The sequence below is a fragment of the Hemitrygon akajei genome, chromosome 5, assembly GCF_048418815.1.
Source record: "Hemitrygon akajei chromosome 5, sHemAka1.3, whole genome shotgun sequence".
Taxonomy (NCBI): domain Eukaryota; kingdom Metazoa; phylum Chordata; class Chondrichthyes; order Myliobatiformes; family Dasyatidae; genus Hemitrygon; species Hemitrygon akajei.
The window spans coordinates 85,996,450-86,018,017 of NC_133128.1; the positions used below are offsets into that span (position 1 = coordinate 85,996,450).

At 38.8% G+C, this 21,568-nt stretch overlaps 1 protein-coding gene across 2 annotated transcripts in view; it reads left to right on the forward strand.

The window, feature by feature from the left end:
- The window catches only part of lcp1 (lymphocyte cytosolic protein 1 (L-plastin)), a 98,762-nt gene that overhangs the window by 36,307 nt on the left and 40,887 nt on the right, over positions 1–21,568 (forward strand). For both annotated transcript variants that reach the window (XM_073045957.1, XM_073045958.1), the window contains exons 3-8: positions 3,157–3,256; positions 4,059–4,216; positions 7,875–8,001; positions 10,224–10,359; positions 13,002–13,083; positions 18,354–18,519. In XM_073045957.1, coding sequence (XP_072902058.1) covers positions 3,190–3,256; positions 4,059–4,216; positions 7,875–8,001; positions 10,224–10,359; positions 13,002–13,083; positions 18,354–18,519 — 736 coding nt within the window. In that variant the 5' untranslated portion in view covers positions 3,157–3,189. The remainder of the gene's footprint in view (positions 1–3,156; positions 3,257–4,058; positions 4,217–7,874; positions 8,002–10,223; positions 10,360–13,001; positions 13,084–18,353; positions 18,520–21,568) is intronic.

A 21,568-nucleotide genomic window follows, 5' to 3' on the forward strand; every position in this document is an offset into this window, starting at 1 on the left:
CAAATCATAAACCCTGACTCCAGCCAACATATCATAGCTCTCCAGGTCATTGAGGCAGGCAAGCCTCCAACCACAACAAGATTATGGTCTTCCTGGAGAAGTGACTGCAGTTACTGAAATATAAAGCAAAAATTGACTATGAAAGAACTTAGTGGCTCAAACAGCATTTGTGGAGGCAAAGGGTTGGTCAGTGTTTCAGGTCAAGACCCTTCATCAGGATTGAGTGTATGGAGGGAAGACAACCTCAACAGTAGAAGAGGGAAGAGATGAGACAGAGGCATAGGATGGGCCAGATTGAGTGGGTGAGTCGGGGGGGTGGTGAAGGATTCCTGCTGCTGTCTATAAGGAGTTGGAACATTCTCCCTGTGACTGTGTAGGTTGCCTGCTGGTGCTTTGGTTTCCTCCCACTTTCCAAAGCGTACGGGTTAGTAGGTCAGTTGGTCATTTGGGTCAGGGCCAGAAAAGCCTGTTACCATGCTGTACGTATCTCTTAATTAAAAATAAATAAATAAAGTATGGGCAGAAGGATCTGGGTGGGAGAGGGACAGTGTTGAGCAGAGGTTGGTAGGTGATCACTGGAAGCAGATGAGGGAGGGAAGGTGAGAATCGGATGGGGAGGGTGATAAATCTGGGAGGAAGGTAAGCAAGGGAAGAGACACCCTGAGTGGACTGATGAGAATGGGAGGGGAGCATAGGGGGAATGGATTATCCGAAATTGGATCATTCATTGTTCATGCAGTTGGGGTGGAGGTTAAATGAGTGGTTGCTGTTCTTTAAGTTAGCAGTTAATATTGCCACAGGTTGCTATCGATGCAATGGTCCTCAGACAGGATGAAGAGGTCAATACTCCCCAATGCCATTAGGCTTTACAATTCAACCGCCAGGAGTAAGATATGTTAAAGTGCCGGGGTTGATTGTATTTAATGTATTTAAGTAAACTACTTAAGAACTTTTTAAAAGCTATTATTAATGCTTTTTGAGAGAGTGATTTAGATGCATATCATATTTTTACTGAGTTAAGTATTGTATGTAATTAGTTTTGCTGCAAGTGTATGGGACATTGGAAAAAATGTTGAATTTCCCCATGGGGATGAATAAAGTATCTATCTATCTATCTATCTATCATTGGCAATGGAGAAGGCCAAGATCAGAGAGGTTTGTGTGGGTGTGGGAAAGGGAATTGAAATGATATGCAACTGGAAACTCAGGATGTCCATTAAGGACAGAGCGCAAAAGTCCAGCAAAAAGTAGCGAATCAAGATTGTGTGGTGCTTCAGTGGTGGGATGTTCCAAATTGTGCGAATTTACTTCAATTCCCATTTTTAAAACAAAGCGTTCTTTGAGTTAATTTATAATATATATTTTTCACTCCAAACAACCGTGTCTGGGTTTATAATGGGAATTGCCCATATGAGCTCATAATATTGTAATTAGACCTTCTTGCCTATAGTGACTACAGTTTCCACTGGGGATGAAATTTAAATGGAAAAAGTTACAACAATTAGAGTAACAAATTATAGATTGTGGTTTGCATTTTGAAATTAGGTTGTGGCTGCAAATTATTGTTACTATGTGACTATATTGTTCGGCATGATCTAAACCGTAGGCAATATTTTTCCATTAGAAGTTGACATAGTGACATAGAAGTTGAAACATTCAAGCATCAAAATCAATCAGCTTCAGAAAATGTCACTAAGAAACCAGAGAGTGAAATAACTTCCTCTTTGCTTCCAAAATTGAAGCCTCTTTCTCAACTTGGAGCAAGTCATGAACATACATTTCAATTATATGCTGCAATAGTTAATTGAACTTGATTTTTGAAAATGCTTTAGGAATTCTCATAATAAAGTTTAAAAAAGCCACAAGCTACTTTAAATCAGTTTGTGGAGAGTCTTAGTATAGAATCTGAGAGAAAGGTAGCATCATATTATATACCTCTGCGTCTATAATAGAGTGAATTTGATATCTACCTTCCCTGATTGAATGTCTCTATCTAATAGGAAAAAAAGTATTTTGTAATTAATAGAGTTGTTCCTGTTAATCTGAAAAATGTGCCACGCTTTCCTCATGTACTAAACGTACATTACCGATCAAAAACATGAAGACATTTCACTAAGTTCAAACCTTTCCAGTAACTTGATTTAGGGCATACAATTTCACTTGCACCTCAGTTCACTACAATGTAGGTTCATATCTGGTGTCATTGGAATCCTAATATTGTATTTGAACATTATTATTATTATTATTATTATTATTATTATTATTATTATTATTATTATTATTATTATTATTATTTAATAAAATAATATTTTATTTGAACACCTATAGACTAATTAATTCTTTTTTTCTTTACAATTGTTGGTAATATTTCAGGGATCATTTATTAAATTCATGAGAAGTAATGGTTTTACTGCAATATATTCTCTTTTGAATTTATTCTCGGCCTATAAGCCCCAGCAGCAAGGTCAGCATTACCTTCAAAGGTAGTGATGGACTTGTATTGCTTCAAGATGATTGAAGGTTCTCTCACAAATGTGTACACAATTTTAACCAACAATGATGACCAGATGGTAATTGATATCCAAGACAAACTGATGCTTGATTTGGAGAACTTAAAGGTTGACCCGTGTCCTTGTTCTAGCTGGTAGATTGTGGGGTTTCTATGTTCTTTTGGAGATTTGGCAAGTTATTGTGGTTATGCAGGTTTCATGTTTTATACAGAATATATTAATAATTTGACAAATTAAGGCTCAAACTGCCATCAGAAGTACTACTGATTTAGATGTAAAAGTACACTTAGAGCCAAATTCTAGTGCGGGTGAACACATAAATACCTTATCAGAACCCTTTGCAATGTATGTATGGAGAGGTTGTGCTATATACTGATGCCAAATTCATCTGAAGTGAAGGCATAAGAGATCTTACAAATGCTGGAAGTCTTAAACACAGAAGATGCTGGAGGAACTCAGCAGGTCAGGCAGCAGCTATAGAGGGAAATGTACAGATGATGTTTCAGGCTTTCAGAGGGTCTGAGCCTGAAACATTAAGTAAAATATATTTCCTTTCTTGAGTAGTAATGAATGCTGTTGAGAGAAATTACTCTTTTTGACTTGTAATATGCAGATAATAATCAAAATATTATAAATCTGGTTTCAGGTTAGCTTGCCTTCATAGAGACAGTTGAAGACCATGGCAGAAACACCACAGATCTCCAATGAAGAACTGGAAGAACTTAAAGATGCATTTTCAAAAATCGGTGAGTATCTCAGATACATGATTTCTGCAGAGGTAAACTGGAAAGGACCATTGATCCTGTCTGACTATGATAGAGGAACATAAAAGTGTGTCTCATTTGACGATGGAATCAGCAATTTCTGACCTTGCTAAAATACCTGCTGCATGCTCTGTAAATAATTCTGCATTGGTGGTTTTAAAAATGCTGTGGAGGAAACAGCTGGAAGTCACTTCCAGATGAATAAATGCCAGATCACAGGCAAAAAGGATATCTTTTTCCTCAAGCATGGGACAAATAACTTATCTTGCATCAGTTAAAGTTATTCAATCATAGTTTTAGTCCAGCAACACTTAACTGTTTCTGGATAAATGCTTCTAAAAGTAGTGGAAATTTCATTACTTCTACTCAATGCAGTTAGTTTAAATGAATGTAGTAAGATCCAGAGTGAAATCAGTGGCAAGGTAATAGAAATTGTTGCTACTGTTATTGTTTTATTTCCCCCATATACACTAAATTTCCTCACTATGGTGATTTCTTGTGATGCTGACTGTATGCTCCTCCTACTTCCAGAATGATAAAGTGGATTTTCCCAGGGAACTTCATTGTACCACAGTGTTTCTGGAGGCCAGTAGTGGGGTGTTAGGGTGGTCAAGTTGCAGCTAGCCATCTATTTACCCAGAACTATCTACAGACAGAACAATACTTGTCCGTGAACAGTGCTCGAATCCATCGCACCCTTAAACTGGCCACATCCCTCGTTGATTGAATCACTTGTAACATTATGATTTTAAAGGTTTTAATTAAACCTCATTTTGTTTTTCAGACATCGATAGCTCTGGATACATTGATAGCAGTGAACTCCAAAATCTTTTTAAAGAAGCCAACCAACCAATCCCAGGCTTCAAAGTCCGTGAACTAAAAGAAAAGTTAGCAGAATCTGGAAATCAGAAAGACCGAATTAGTTTTGAAGAATTTATTGAGGTAGGTTTCTTTTGTGCCCTTTTGGTTTACTTTTGCTGAGAAGGTCAACATACAAACATTATTGTTTTACTAATCGTTGCTGAAGGAACATTGAGAAAGATAGGAAAAATGCGTGGGTCCCTTTCATTGAGATACTTCAGATGAACCTCCTTAATATACCACCAGTTTAGGACATAACAAAGTCTTGCAAACAGTAATAGAGTAACTGACTAATTTAGTTCAAATTTAAATGAGTGGATAATTCAGTACTACAAAACTTTTCAATGTCTATTGGAGAGGTCAGACAGATTCCCTGTTTAAAACCTGACCCAAAAGACAGTGTCATTTTGATTTAAAACACATGTAATTCTTAGTGTAGCCCTTGCCTTAGTGTAAATGATGTCTGAGCTCAAAATAGCATCTCTTCAAAGTACTCAACACACACATGTGCATGTTGCTGCCAGAAGCAGTTTTACTGACCATCCCTGTTTCAGAGCAAAACCCAAGTTTGTCTAACCTCTAATCCACACAGCAAGCACCAACCCCCCCTCTGAGTAAAATAATACCATTAAATGTTGAAATTAACTTTCAAATTATCAGTTGTATTGACACTTAGAAAGTTGATTTTGAAATTCTCTTTCATGCTTTTATATTCCTCCTTCCAATAACTATAGACCCCCATGGCCACAGTTTTGCAGATTATCTTCCTCCATTTTCCCTTCTCATGTTTCCCTATTTTAATTACCTGATCACTTTCCAATATCCCTTCAGCTTCCAAGACCATGAACTCCTCCCAAATTCTACCACTCGCCTACATAGTAGATACGTTTCTAGGAGATATGAGGAGGTATAAGGCATTCCTTCCCTCCTGCAGGTCACCCTAGGACAAGTTGTAGCATATTCTTAGCTTCCCCCCCCCCCCCCAATCAAGGTCATGTGAATCCATGGTGGTGGCTGGTCGTATGAGCAGCAGTGCACATCACTAGTCCTTGGTTATACAACCACTGACACCAGGTAGACAATCTCTGGAGAGTATTGATAATGGCTAGGGTCATCCATCTTGTAAAGACACTGCCCTGAAGAAGGCAATGGCAAACCACTTCTGTAGAAAATTTTGTCAAAAATAATCATGGTCATAGATAGTCCATGATTGCCCTCGTCATATGACGCAGCACATAATGATGATCATACACAGTAGAACGATTTACAATCTGAATGTTATTGGAATGTGGGAGGAAACTAGAGGAGCTGGGAGAAATCTAAGAGGTCACAGGAGAGCATGCTGTCTCCACACAGGCAGCTCCAGGATTGAACCTGGCTTGCTGGAGCTATGAGGCAGTAGTTCTACTAGCTATACTACTGTGCTGCCTTCTGCAAGTAACTCGAGTCAAATCTTCTGTAATTCTCTTCACCAATCCAATACTTTTTGAAGTGTAATTTAGCAAAAAGTTTTCCCTTGATTTATCTTTCAAATATTTTACATTTATCCTGAAATTTTTGGCATTTTGTTTTATTTACATAAGTCAATAACTGGAAACTATTTGCTTGTCTTAAATTTTCATAATTTAAGATTTACTTCACACTGAAATCAAGGATGAAATGAAGGCCATTGAAGACAAATTAATATATTATTTCCAATCTAGAAAGTTTATTGTAAAAAATTAAATGAGTGAAAATTGCATTGTGTTGCAATTATTAAGTTTTTTTGCTGTAGGTATTTATTAGGCAAATTAAAAGACCAAGGAATCTAAATGAAATTTCATATGGACAAGTGGGCAATAAATGTTGGTCTTGCCTGCATCATGTAGATTCTAAAAATGAACTTAAGAAAGAAAGTACAGCAATTTTACAAGGGGATGGTGACTGAAGGATTTAAAAGTGAAAATTCAAAATTTGCCTTCCAATTTGTGGCCTTTGCCACAAGCCTCACAAAAATAACATCTGGTTGTCTGCCTTCCCGATGGAATACATAATACAGTACAGGCTAGAATTGCTATCTCTGTGTATAGATATGGATTAAGCTTCCCATAGAATATTTAAGCCATCATATTCCTGGGGGATATGGAATGAACAAACACCCTGCAGTTGAATTACACCATATAGCGGCCCCTGAAAATGTAGCCAATATATGGTGCAATTCAACTGCATGATTTCACTTGAAGAGAAGACTCAGGGATGTACTGTGATTTAAAGGCATGGCGCACAAATAGTATACATGAGCAAGCTTCTGTGTACAAAATTGACCTACCATGTTGTATACTTCCGGAATACACAAACTTGCTGAAGCTTTGAGCTACCCAGAGTTTGTTAGGCAATCTGGCTTCAGGATTAGTGGGGATTGATCATCCTATGTCTTGAGTTGGATATCCTAGAGGATTTACAGCTTCTATACAGAAACCAGCATCCTGCCACCCCACTCCCATCCTAATGGCCTCCTGAAATTAATAAGGGTTTGGCTGGACCTTTTAATTGGATAATTTTATTATTACTGCTCTCATTATTTTTGCAAAATCTTGCACCATGAATGGTTGACGTACATTATCAGGAGTGTTTAATGGGCATATTACAAGTAAGGATCATCCCTGGCAGAAGATAAGAGAAAGGATTTGAGTGAACAAGTTTGAAATGAGGAAGCATAATAATTCCCATAGAGACACTAGATTTGCAGCCAGAACTGTGCAGAGCGATAATGAGGTTAGTAAGGAGTTTGATCAGCAGTTTAGACAAGACATCCGTCAGAAAGCCTGAGTTAGCTTCATGAAAAAATATTGAAGGGTACAGAGAACAGAATTAACCCAGGATTCATGGAGATAAACTATATTAACATATTACTGTGGTAAATATTGTGATTGTTCTACCCTTCTTTTTGTTAGCTATAGCACCCAAAGACTGAAAATGCTGGAAACACTCAGCAAGTTAGGTAGCATCTGGGAAAGGGAAAAACAGTTAACAATTTAACTAAAGACCCTTTATTCCAATTTCCAGTATCTGCAGTTGTTTGATTTCCCATTATAGTGAGTGTCACACTCAGTGAGAGCACATTTACTTCTCAGCAACAGCTTGTGGGTTTGCGTTTTGCTCCAGAGACCTGAGTACATAACTATGTCAACACTTCAATGCAATACTGTGGGTATGTAATACAGTCAGGGCACTGCTGACAGTCACATTAAATTGAAGCATTATCTGCCCTCTGATGTGAATACAAGGATCCCATAGCAATGATGGAGTTATAAAAACTCCTTGTCAATACTTACTATTTAACCAATTTATCTGTTAATTACTACATTGCTAGTATGGGATCTTGCCGTGCATTAATTAGTCACCCAATTTCCTTCATACCTGAACTTCAACAGTACCTCACTGGTCATGGAAGACACTATAGAAATGCAATACTTTTCTAATGCATTATGATGACTTGTAGTTCTGGTACTAAGTTAGTTCCTGCCTACGCTCTAGGTGCCCTGTTGTTTATGTAGTTCCGTGTGCTTGGTAAATGTTTCTCACTGGGATAAAGCATAAATGCAAGGCTACTTACAGCAGCACCTCATTATATCTGGTCCTCAGACAGATAGGTTTGTCACCCATTCCTGCCTTGTTGAACTTTATAAAACTTACTTCCAAACTGCTTGATATTGATTGTTTTAACTCCACCATTGAAATATATCTTGCATTTTCACAGCTTTACTATGGTTTAAAGAGTGACGATGTCGCTAAAACTTTCCGAAAACAACTCTTGAAGAAGGAGGGAATATGTGCTGTTCAAGGAACTGAGAAGTCTAGTGAAGGAACTCAACATTCATACTCAGGTACCAAGGGGTGACTCGTTCATTTTGTGTGGTCCAAAGGAAACCCGACTCTATCTGGTGTTATAGATTTGATTTGAGTGAATTTGATTCTTGCCTTTAAGGGGCTTTAGATGTGCACATGAGAGAGAAACAGAAAGGCATAAAGACAGATTGATACAAAACTGGGCAGAGGCTGATTCAAGTTCAAGTTCAGTTTATTGTTATTCAACCATACACGTGTATACCGCCAAATGAAACGTTTCTCCAGACCAAGGTGCACAACACAGTACATATAACTCAGAAACACACAACATTTATGAACTTATTTAGCGATACAGCTTGGAGTAGGCCCTTTGAGCCACTCTGCCCCAACAACCTTCTACAAACCTGATCAACCCCAACATAACGTAATATTACCAGTAATAAACTAACACATAATAAGATGCATTTATGACACATGTTAAAGAGTAAACAGTATAACGCTACTGGCTCTTCGTATGTGATGAGAACTGGGTGGTGGTAGGGAGTTCAAGTAGTCTCAATGTCTGCGGGAAGAAGCTGCTCCTTATCCTAACAGTCCTTGTCCTAATGCTATGGTACCTCCTACCTGATGGTAGAGGGTCAAAGAGATTACTGGAAGATGGAAGAGATCGTTGACAGTGCTAAGGGCCTGCAGACACAGCGGTCCTGATAAATATCTTTGATGGTTGGAAGAGAGACCCCACTGATTCTCTTTAAGTAAGGATTCATTAGTACAGTAAGTTAGTTTAATCATAGCCTCAGAGAAATGCATAGCAGAATACTGATCTTTGGTCCTGGAAGCATAAGTGACGGACAGTCGAGGAGCATTATTTCATTGAGTGCTACAAGCTCATTAACTATTGTTCAGCTAATTCCCATAAAATTGAACTAGGCTCTGGATAAAAGTGAATAAGGACATTACTCAAAGATATGCCCAGTAATGAAAATAACATCAGTATTTTTTAAAGATCTCCTGTGTATAGTATGTGACAGTATTTGACGCTAGATAATAAAGTGAAGCACTACTATCAGCTAAAATGGTTAGAAGAATAAGAACAAGTGCCAATAGGAACATCTTCACATTTTGGTGTTTAACATTTAGAATGGTCTTCATAAACAAGCCAGCCAGGTGAGATGTGGACCTTATTCAAACTCTGGACTGAAGGGTCTTCTCTATCTGTGATATTTATTTATTTTAAGAGATGCCGTTCAGAATAGGCCCTTTCAGCCCTTTGAACCACATGTCCCAGCAACCTCCAACAAATCGATACAATCCTACCTTAATCACGGGACAATTTACAATGACCAGTAACCTATCTGGTGCGTTTTTGGACTGTTGGAGGAAACTGGAAGTCCCAGAGAAAACTCACGCATTCCACAGGGAGGATGTAGAGACTTCCTACAGAGGATGCTGGGATTGAACTCTGAACTCCGAAGCCCCGAGCTGTAATAGTGTCGTGCTAGTCACTCCACTACTGTGGTGCCCATAAATCTAATACTTCCATGTGGCATATTAAAATAATCTCATGCTAACCTTTTTGAAATATGACTCTGTTATTTCTGGTAGAAAAATATACATTAGTGAGTATTGTATAGTCACAATATTTTCATAAAGATTTGTGTACATTGGATAAATTTCAGTTATAACTAGCAAGTTAACATAATTAAAAACAATGCACTGCTTCTGCTGAAGATATTCAATAACCAGATAAAAGTCATAAGAAAATATGCAAACTGGTCTTGCCAGCTAGAGTTACCAAAATACTAAGAGCAGGCGACAGTGAAGAAGGTGTTTTTTCTCTCACTCTACAGGAATGATGATTGCAGTGATCAACATCCTAATCCTGTGGGCGAAGGATTTTCCCCAATCTTTCCCAGTGCATTAGTAGAACTGTGCTTTCCAGTTATAGCTCATTGTCTGCAAAGTGAAAGACATTTACTGCCAACACATTGCTATTGGTTTATATTACTTTTGTTTCTTTAACAACTATTAAGCACAAACTAATGTGTTTTGATTAATGTCATTTCCAGCATTACTGTGATGCACCATGTGTAATGTATATGGAAGGGGATGGAGATGGGGAAGGGAGGGAAAAGCATAGTGGTATTTCTGTAAAAATGTTCAGTACATTGATGAGCCAGGAAGATCAGCATCTTACCCCGCTTTACTTCTTCTGACTCTCAATAAATCATCAACTGAGTTCTCATCTTCTTCCTTCTAGAGGAAGAACGATTTGCTTTTGTTAATTGGATCAACAAGGCTTTGGAAAAGGATCCAGATTGTCAGCAACTCATTCCTATGGATGCCAACAGTGACACTGAACTTTTTGCAGCTGTTGGGAATGGCATCCTCCTTTGGTAAGTGTTGTACATTTTCCTCACTGGCTTACAATGGTCTCTAACAACCCATCGGCGTTTATTGCCAAATGCATCAAGTAGAATGGAGCCTATGAATTGATTGACACATAATTACTACCCTAATTTGGCTGTCTGCAATTAAAATCAATTGACCTTCCAGTACCATGACCCAATTATCAAACCTGACTTTACCTTGTATTGTTCCTTTCATTGCCAATGAGTCAGTGCCAGCAAACCACCAGCTTTGCCCACCACTGTGTTACCTGGCTATGCTTTATAGAAGATCAAACAATTTAGATGAGAAATTAAAACATTCTCCATAATACATTCCCCAATGATTTTCAGAACAAATGAGAAGTATCTGGGTATGTGCTCTTCACAGTGGAATGTTTGAGTATTAAGTGAAATATTTGCAGAGATGGAGAGTGATATTCGTGTCTGAACAGCAAGCTAATGTTAGAACTGGAGAGGCTGCAGAACAGTGTCACTAAAATTAGATTCGGGCATCTGGGGCTAAACTACATTTGGACTCCAAAGATAATAAGTGCATCCCCTTAAATTTAGGAGGTTGAACTTTGGTTTAATTGCGTGTTTCAAATGAGTAAGGGAAAATATACACTTAAATGATTTCTTCTGGTGGAGGAATCCAGAACAAAGGAATACATTGTCAACGTCAACACCCCCTTCATTCTTTCCCAGCATCTCCAAATGTTAGAACACGTAATTAATAGTAACACACAAGTTTCTGAAGGAATACAATGGGTCAGGCAGCATCTGTGGAGAGAAATGGGCAGTTGGCATTTTGGGTTAGGATACTTCATCTGCATCTTGTGCATTGTTCCAACACCAGCATCCCTTGTGTCTACATAATTAATCTTTAATTTTTTTTTAATCCTACACCTCGCCCTTCTTCCATGCAACTATCCTTCTCTATTTAGATGAATAGGCTTGATGTCCCTTCACAGAATCAGATTCAGATAGCAGCTTTTATAGTCAGCATAAGGAAATTCAACAGTCCGTTCTTCACCAGTTCAATCCATGCAGAGTCCAATGTTGGAACAGACTGGGAAACAGTCAACAAGTTTGAGGCTTGGAAAACTGTGTGGGAGTCCCATACTTACTTATACTGGAAATAAATGAAGGCATTTTCCCAAGAAAGTACAATTATTGCAGCATTTCTGCCTGGATTTATCAGGAAGATCCAACACATTAGTTTACCTCTCCATGAATACAGCCTGATGTGGGTATTTCTAGTACCTTCTGTTTTTAATGTGAACTATGTGAGCTTAGTAAAGTAGCAAAGCTTTCTCCTAGAATCACCTTACTACCTGCGCTGATGTTCTTAGCATTATAAAAAAAAGGGAATTGATGGGTTTACCTAAAGCTCTGATAAGGGATATTATATTAATGTTGTCTTGGTACAGTAGAGATAAGTCAGTGGAAGGGTTTTTGAACAATCGTGTCACTTGGTAGATATAAAGGGATTATCAACTCATTTGTGCCACTTTAGGCACAAAGTGAGAATGACTGAATGTTCATATTACCTCCCCTTTCTTGCCTCTTGATTCTGTCTTGCGGATATTTTGTTTCCTTCAAGCATTGTTTTGTGTTGGTTCTGCTGGCAATAGGAAATGTCTGTTGTAAGAAACTGGTGACCACATCTTCCCTTCTGCCCCTTCCTTTACATGTTCACTTTGTGGCAGTTTCATGGGTAACGGCATTACTTGATGTTTTTCAGCAGAGGGGAAGGGGAATATCCAAGCTTAAAAGATAAAGCTAGGATGGAATACAAATGCAAAATCCTGCAGATGCTGGAAACTGAAATAAAAACAGAGGATGTTTGAACATTTCAGCAGGTCAGGCAGCAGTGGGGGGTGGATCAAATTAGTGTTCAAGGTCAAAAAAATTTTCGTAAAAACATCTGTCCTGTTCAGTATTTTACATGTTTATTGAATTGTTCTTTAATCTTAGCTGGCTTCATAAAGGTAATCAGTTATGGGGTGTAAAGGAAATGGCACGATTGGGAATCAAACTCGAGTCACTGGGTTGAAAGTCCACACATTACCGTGGTACCACTGAGGATTGTGAGTGAATCCAGTTGCAGAAACCATGCTGTAGACAGGAGTTGATGTGCAGAGTCAAAAGCAAGTTTCACTTTCTTTTAGCCAAGATGTGCAAAAAAATATAGGTGTGGGCAAAAATAGGCAACCAGTCGAACTCAAAAATGCAGTGATCTAAACACAAGCTAAGCAACCCAAAATCTTGATGCACAAATAAGATCCAAAAATAGCAGTCAGTACACGGACATAAAAAAAACTCAGAAAAGACTGAAAAAAATACCAGAGGCTCTTGTTACACTTTAAGACTGAGCAAAGTAAGGTACAGGAAGCAGGGTTTAAATGCACAGATGTTAATTGGGAATATGAGCAGTCACTGATCAACACTAAGGGATTTTTTTTCAGAACTGATTGGACTATCTTAGGGAACTATGTTTGCCCCTGCTGGCTAATCCTGGTAAAAGCTGGAGTTCTAACATTGGGATATAGTCATTTCATTTTATTTTTTGTTTGAAGGTTATTTGGCATTTGAAATAATAGAAACTAACCACTCTGCTGTTCTGTTTAACTTCTATTTTAATCTAGTAAAATGATCAATCTGTCAGTGCCCGATACCATTGACGAGAGGACAATCAACAAAAAGAAGCTCACCCCTTTCACTATCCAGGTATTAGGATTAACTACATGGACTGAATTAATGAAAATATTTGCATCTTTTTAACATTAGGATGGCTGTCACTGACACCAAATGTATTGAATGTCTTGTTGTAATATTTCTGATGTATAAAGGCTATCGAATTTGTTTCAGTTAAAAAAAATTGCTTGGGGCACAAAACAACAGCAAGGGAGGAGGAAAATTTCCTGCAGGGTTGATTGGCTGAAGTTGACTCCAGGCCAAGGTTCTAAGAGATAGGTATCAATTAAAGCTGTCTACTGAAAGTTAGTCTGATCCCTTTGAAGGGGAGTTAAATTATGCTAGGTGTGATCCTTCTAGGCATTTGATAAGTGACTATGACTTGGGACATTGCAGACTGATGCAATGTGGGACAGTGTAGGCTTCAGCGTTCATACATTGGATATGGGAGGCGCAAAGCAGGAGCTATCTGCAGTCTGCTCTGCTGTCAGTTAGCAGCCTTTCACCAGCCACGATGCAGCTGCTGAGGAATCTCTGTGAAGCAGCACTGGGCCAGGCATTGCAAGAATGCACAAATTTGGCATGATTTAACAAATGAATTTGATTTGTGAGCAATGTTCCCTCTAATTTATAATGACCAGTGTGCACAAAAATCTTGTGCTGTGCAATTTTTTGCCCAGTGACAACATCATGCACTGAATTTTATATATGGAGGTATTCATTTTAACAGCTAGCAAAACACTGTCAACAAGAACTTTGATCTCCTCTCGGTTTGATTGTTTTCGCTCTTATTCATCTGCACTTTCACAAAACATATATAGCAGGCCTGTAGCGGGAAATGAAGCATTTTCTCACCGGAGCTGTTACACACCGTCCATATGTGATTTGCTTGCTAAATGGCACTTTAAAAAGTCAAGTTTTTAAATATCACTGCACTTCTCCCCACTTGCAAATTCTCCAGCAACTTTTGCATCGCGACAATACACGCAGGTAACACCGGTTTCTGTATTGTACATAAATAGTTCTCGCAGCTGTACGTTCCTGACCTCACAAGCTTTCAGTGTAGCAGTTTCTACTGTTTCATTAAGCCATTCTGCTTTAAATGAACTAGCAGTTCTTTTGCGTGCCACAGGCTTTACTTCTTTGGAAATCAACATAGTGAATCAATCATTTCTTCAATGAAAAGTCTAAATATGCCAGTTCTAAAATCTGCAGACAAATCATTGCAGACTCCTCAGCTCAGTGTTAAGAGCATATCTTCCCTGTTGACGAAGTTGTGCAGCAAGCAGAAGTGAACGCAGTAGGGAATTAGTTGGAAAATTCACAAAGACAGTGAAATTCTAAAAAGGAAGAATTGCATGTCTTTCTGAGAATAAATCTGGATAAATTCCCAAGGCCTAATGAGATGTATCCCAGGCTGCTATAAGGGGCAAGGGAGGCCCTGACAATTGGTGCCCACTAAAGGCAGCAATGTTGTCCTTTCTTTCAAGCAGAGCAGAAGGCATAAACCAAGTAATTGAAGTCATTCAAAAAATGTTTCTGAGAGATTGGATTAATCTAAATTTGGAAAAGAGGAAATTAATCATGTAGTTTTACTAGGGAAGATCCTGTCTGACAAATTTGATTAAATTTTTGAAGAGGTTTAAATAAAAGTATTTAATGAGAGCAGTGTAGTTAATGTAGTCTATACGTGCTTCAGTGAGAACACAAGAAAATAGGAACAGGAATAGGTCATCAGGCCTTTCAAGCCTGCCCACCATTCAATATGATCATAGCTGACCTATGCTGGTCTCAACTCTTCTTCCGTGTCACTTGCCTGTACCATTTTATTCCTTATCCATCAAATATTTATCCACTTTCACTTTAAAGGCTTGCAGAAAATCACGCTTTGACCATTGCCAGAGCAGAAAATTCCAGAGATTTGCTACCAACAGTGAGAAACTTTTACATGCCTTATTGTTAAATGACTAGCCCTCTTATTTGAGAGTCCTTTTATTTGAGACTCTTCTAATAGTGAAAAAAGTGGGAAAGTGAACCAGTTAGGTCTTTGACAAAGTCCTACAGAGCAGATTGGTTAAAAAGGTTAGAGCTCATGAGATCCAGGGCAAGTTGGCAAACAGGATTCAATCAGAGGAAAGGGTTATGGTGGAGAATTGGTTTTGTGATTGGAAGCCCATGACCAATTGGTTATATATTGAATAAGTTAGAGGTATGATGGGTTAGCAGATACCACAAAAGTCAGTAGTGTTATTTGTATTGAGAAGGATAGACTTGTGCTGCAGGAAAATATTGATCAGTTGAAGAGATAAGCAGTGTAATGTTGGTTGGAATAAGTGCAAGATAATGAATTTTGTGGTCTACTAAAGTTAGGACATACACAGTGAATGAAAGAGCCTTAGGAAATATTAAAGAATAGAGGCACCTTGGTATACAATTAAAGAATTTTTGAAGGTGACTGTATATATAAGCCCAGGCACAGAATATAACAGCAAGGAGGCTATTGTATTTAATTTATAAAACAATTGGTTAGGCCACAGTATAGGAAAGACATGATTACACAGAGGAGGGTGTGGAGCATATTCACCAAGTTGTTGCCTGGAATACAGTATTTCAGTTATGAGAAGAGACTGGATAGGCTGAGGGGGACCTGACCGAGGTCTATAAAATGTTGAGGGGCATAGATAGTAAACCTTTCAAATGTATCTAAAAGTGAGGGCATGGGTTTAAGGTAAGGTAAGGTTTAGAGGGAATTTAAAAAAGAACGTTTTCATCCAGAGGACGGTTGGAATCTGGAATGTACTGTGACAGTGGTGGAGGCAGAGACTCTCATAACAGTTAAGGAACATCTATATAGAAATGTCCCTACTAAAATGATTCCTATGTGCTGCAGATACCAGCTTGTTCAAAAATCACTTAGCAACACAGCAGTGGGTATTATCAAGCCTATTTTCTTTTCTTTCTTTTTCAATCTTTTTATTATTATTATTAATATCAACAAAATAAAATTGATACATAGATAATGGGATTACAAACATACACATTTCAACTGAACATGAAAAAATACATAAGCAATGATTACAGTATAAATGAGTATTCCCAAATCATGGACGATACAATTTACAAATAAACAAGGCAAACCTAGGTATATCATAATATATATTAAAAAAAAGAAAAAGAAAAAAAATTATGCAAAAAAACTAATCTAATAATCTAATAACTAATAAGGAAAAAAAAAGAAAAAATGGAAAAAAAGGGCTGTTTATAATATCTCACAAAAATACAAAATCATCAGCGTCGTCAACTCCGATCCTCTCAACATATATAAAATCGAAACTGGAAAAACAAATAGGCTTGGAACACGGTCATATTACATCATATGAAAATATTGAATAAATGGTCTCCATATCTTTTCAAATTTAATAGAAGTATGAAATACAACACTTCTAATTTTTTCTAAATTTAGACATAACATAGTTTGAGAAAACCAATGAAATACGGTAGGAGGATTAATTTCTTTCCAATTCAACAAAATAGATCTTCTAGCCATTAATGTAAGAAATGCAATCATTTGACAAGCGGAAGAGGATAAATGGAGTGAGTCCATCATTGGTAAACCAAAAATTGCAGTAATAGGATGAGGTTGTAAATCAATGTTCAATACCGCAGAAATAATATCAAAAATGTCTTTCCAATATTTTTTCAAAAGTGGACACGACCAGAACATATGAGCTAAAGATGCTATCTCAGAATGACATCTGTCACAAATAGGATTTATATAGGAATAAAAATGAGCCAATTTTTCCTTGGACATATGAGCCCTATGCACAACCTTAAACTGTATTAATGAATGTTTAGCACATATAGATGATGTATTAACTAATTGAAGAATTTTATCCCAATTCTCAATAGGGATAGTAAGGTTAAGTTCTCTTTCCCAATCATTTTTAATCTTATAGAAGGGCTCTGAACGTATTTTCATAATTATATTGTAAAGTTTTGATATTAGCCCTTTCTGAGAAGGATTTAGTTCAAACAAATTCTCCAAAATACCTGAAGACACAAAATTTGGAAAAGTAGGAAGTACAGTATTTAAGAAATTCCTAATCTGTAAATATCTAAAAAAAATGAAATCTAGGCAAATTATATTTATTAGATAATTGCTCAAAAGACATAAAACAATTATCCAAAAATAAATCAGAAAATCATAGTAATCCTTTAGTCTTCCAAGCTGAATAAGCTTGGTCTATAATAGAAGGATAAAAAAAGCAATTGGATACAATAGGAATATTTAAAACAAACTGAGTCAACCCAAAAAATTTCCGGAATTGAAACCATATTCGTAAAGTATGTTTAACTATCGGGTTGTCAATTCGTTTCGGCAATTTAGAAAGAGCAAAGGGAAGAGAAGTCCCTAAAATAGAACCCAATGCAAATCCTTGTACAGATTTAATTTCCAGGTTCACCCAATGAGGGCTAAAATACACATCCCAATCCTTTAACCAACATATCAAATATCGGATATTAACTGCCCAATAATAAAATCTAAAATTAGGCAATGCCAATCCACCTTCCTTCCTTGCCTTCTGTAAATATATTTTACCTAATCTAGGATTTTTATTCTGCCATATATATGAGGAAATTTTTGAATCAACATTAGCAAAAAAAGACTTCGGAATAAAAATTGGTACCGCTTGAAATATATATAAAAACTTGGGTAAAATAACCATCTTAATAGCATTAATCCGACCTATCAGAGATAAAGATAGTGGTGACCATTTACCGTAGTAAACAAACATTTAATCTGTTCGATTAAGGGTAAAAAATTAATCTTAAATAAGTCCATATAGTTTTTTGTGATTTTAATCCCTAAGTAAATAAAAGAGTCATTAACAAATTTAAAAGGTACATTTCCATAAATTGGAACCTGTCTATTTAAAGGAAACAATTCACTCTTATTAAGATTTAATTTATACCCGGAAAAATCACTAAATTGATCCAACAATGATATAACTGCAGGAATGGATTTCTCAGGATCAGAAATAAATAATAATAAATCATCTGCATATAATGATTAATGCCAAAAATGTTCTGTGATTCTCTGATAGCAATTGCCAAGGGTTCTAAAGCAATATCAAATAATAATGGACTAAGAGGACAGCCTTGTCTAGTACCCCGAAATAAACGAAGAAAGGGAGATCTTTGATTGTTAGTAAGCACCGAGGCGAGCCTATTTTCTTTGTCTGTCCCCATTCCACATATTTGACTGTTCACTCATTCTTCCACAACTTCCTATTTTTCCCCAGGAAAACTTGAATCTGGCATTGAATTCTGCTTCCGCAATTGGGTGTCACGTGGTGAATATTGGTGCTGAGGATCTAAAAGAGGGGAAGCCTTACCTTGTGTTGGGCCTTCTGTGGCAGATCATCAAAATCGGTCTGTTTGCAGACATTGAGTTGAGCCGAAATGAAGGTAGGTACTGGTGTGTAGTAATGGGATTTGTCTACAATTACTCCAATTCAGGGTATTAGAATTGATCAAGGCTTAGGATATAAAGGATATAGCCTCCATCCTTCATATTTTTTTTACAAGGGTCTCTGCACTGGAAGAGTAATTGAAGGCTGATTTGCATCTTATGTCTAACTATCCTCCTTAGATCCATAGACTATTATAATCTATCTATCCTATTCTTGAAACTTGATTTAACATGACTTGACAATGTTTTGACAAAGGGTTCTAGATTTTCATTCCAGGTTTTCCTCTGAGTGGGCTGGCTCTGATTTTAACGTACTTATTTAAAGATAAATAATAAGCCGCACTGCCCAGCAATCCCCCAATTTAATCCTAGCCTAATCACAGGACAATTTACAATGAACTATTAACCTACCAATCAGTAGGTCTTTGGATTGTGGGATGAAACCAGAGCACCCAGAGGAAACCAGCAGAGTCACTGGGAGAACGTACAAACTCCCTACAGGCAGCCGCATGAATTGAACCTGGGTCACTGTACTGGAAAGCATTGTGCTAACCACTACACTGCCATGCCTCCCTCTCCCCTAATTATAAGGTAATCCCCTTATACTCTCTCACCAAAGTAAGCATTTTCTTGTTGTGCCATCAATACCATTTCTTTCCTAAACTCCTTTGTTATATCACCACTTAATATTCCAGTCAAAGTGGACATAACCTTGCTCTTATAATTTAATAATTCTATCCCTGTTTTCATTCCACTAAATTAGCTCTGCATGCCCTCTTTCTGTCTCCAATGACAATTCTAGTAATCTCTTCAATATGTCTGGATATCACTATGAAAATGAATATTAAAACACATTGAAATGCCATAATTACTTCATTGCCTAGATGCATTGCTAACAGATGGAAAAAAAACTTCATCCTCTTCCATGGTTTGGGTATAGTCAGGCATCTTAGTCCACACATTCTGCTGGATGCATAATGGCTTTGTGTAGCAACTGCTCTGCACATGATCACAAGAAACTGCAAAGTGTTGTGGACACAGCTCAGAACATCACAGGAAACAGCCTCCTCTCTGTGTACTCCGTCTATACCTCACCGCCTCAGTAAAGCAGTCAGCATAAACAAAGACCCCACCCATCATGGACATCCTCTTTCCTCTCCTCGACCATCATGCTGAAGGTACAAAAGCCTGAAAGCATGTATCACCAGGTTCAGACAACTTCTATCTCCATGTTATAAGACTCTTGAATGGACCTCTTATACAATAAGCTGGACTCTTGACCTCACAATCTACCTTGTTATGATGTTGCACTTAATCATTTACTTACACTGACCTGTTTCAGTATTTTACACTTTATTCTGCACTTATTTTACCTTATTGTACTATGTAATGATTTGATCTGTCTAAACAGTATGCAGGATAAGCTTTTCGCTGTATCATAGTACCTGAAACATTAATAAGCCAATACCAATATTAGTTTCTGAATTTAACCGCAACATTATCAATTGCCAAGAACCTAGCTCTGGAATTCTTTCCTAAACTGTCAAAATGAAACTGCCTTCCATTCCTCTTTGGAAATGCTCCTTTTAGGCTGTTGCCTTTGTGGTAAACTATGTGTATACCGGTCTGGATACGCCCCTCTACTGACTGCTCCTGTGGCTCCTCCCACAGACCCCTCAATAAAGGCGATTGGAGGCACTGCTCCTCCCTCAGTCTCCAAGATGTTGTGGTCACTTTTGCAGCTAATAAAAGCCTATCGTTTGCCTCCCGTCTCCGAGAGTTATTGATGGTGCATCAATTTTATTAGCTGCAATTTTAAACCATGGATAGCATTTTATGACCGGACAGATTCGATATTGACCCTCAGTCTCCAGAAGCTAGTATCGCTTTTGAACTCTGGCTTGCATGCTTCCAATTGTACCTAGAGGAGATTCGTGCGACTGAGCCGGCAACGATGCACAAAATTCTCCTCACTAGGGTCAGTCCGCGGGTCTACTCCCTGATCAGGGACCTGCCGACCTACCAAAGGGCACTGGACGCCCTCAAAAGACAGTACCTGTGGCTGGTGAACACCGTCTACGCAAGACATCGCTTAGCGGCACGGCGGCAGCGGGCCAGAGAGTCGAGTGCTGAGTTTGTCTGGGCCCTACAGACACTCGTGCGGGCCTGCGACTGCAGGGGACTGACGGCGGAACAGCATGCGGAGCTCCTGGTACGAGACGCCTTCGTTACGGGGATCAGGTCAGTGTACGTGCGCCAGCGGCTGCTGGAAAACGCCGATCTTACCTTACAGTCGACGATCGAGCTGGCCGACACGCTGGAGGCTGCTCTGCACAACGCTGACGCTGTCCAGCCGCGTGATCTCCCGCCGGCCCCATGGACGCTGCAGACCCCGCCACCTGCTGGCGAATCGACCTCGGCTGCTGCCAGTCGCGAGTCCGTGAAGTCCCCGCAACCTGCTGGCGAATCGACCATGGCTGCTGCCAGTCTCAAGTCCACGCAGTGTTACTTCTGCGGACTCGAAAAGCACCCCCGAAAACGCTGCCCGGCCCGAGAGGCTACCTGCCCCAGCTGCGGAAAGAAGGGCCACTTCGCCAAGGCCTGTAAGTCCAAACCACGAGCGGGGTCGAGCAGCGCCGCATGCGAGGCATGGGGGTCGCCATCTTGGTCGCCGCCATCTTGCCTGCCCGCCTCGTGCGAGGCATGGGGGCAGCCATCTTTGTCGGCGCCACCTCGCCCCACCTCTGACCCATGGGTGCTTACTGGGCACCAAGACGGCAATGCAACTCTGGCCTCTGTAACCCTCGACCAAAGTGCTCCACACCAGCTTGCAAGGTCAATGATGGACATCCTGGTGGAGAGGCACAGGACTAGCTGCCTGTTTGACACAGGCAGCACTGAGAGTTTTATTCACCCGGACACGGTGCAATGCTGTGGACTTGTGACACAGCCGGTAAGCCAGAGAGTCACCATGGCTTCTGGATCGCATTCCACAGACATCCAGGGGGGTTGTGTAGCGACATTGGGGGTGCAGGGCACAGAATA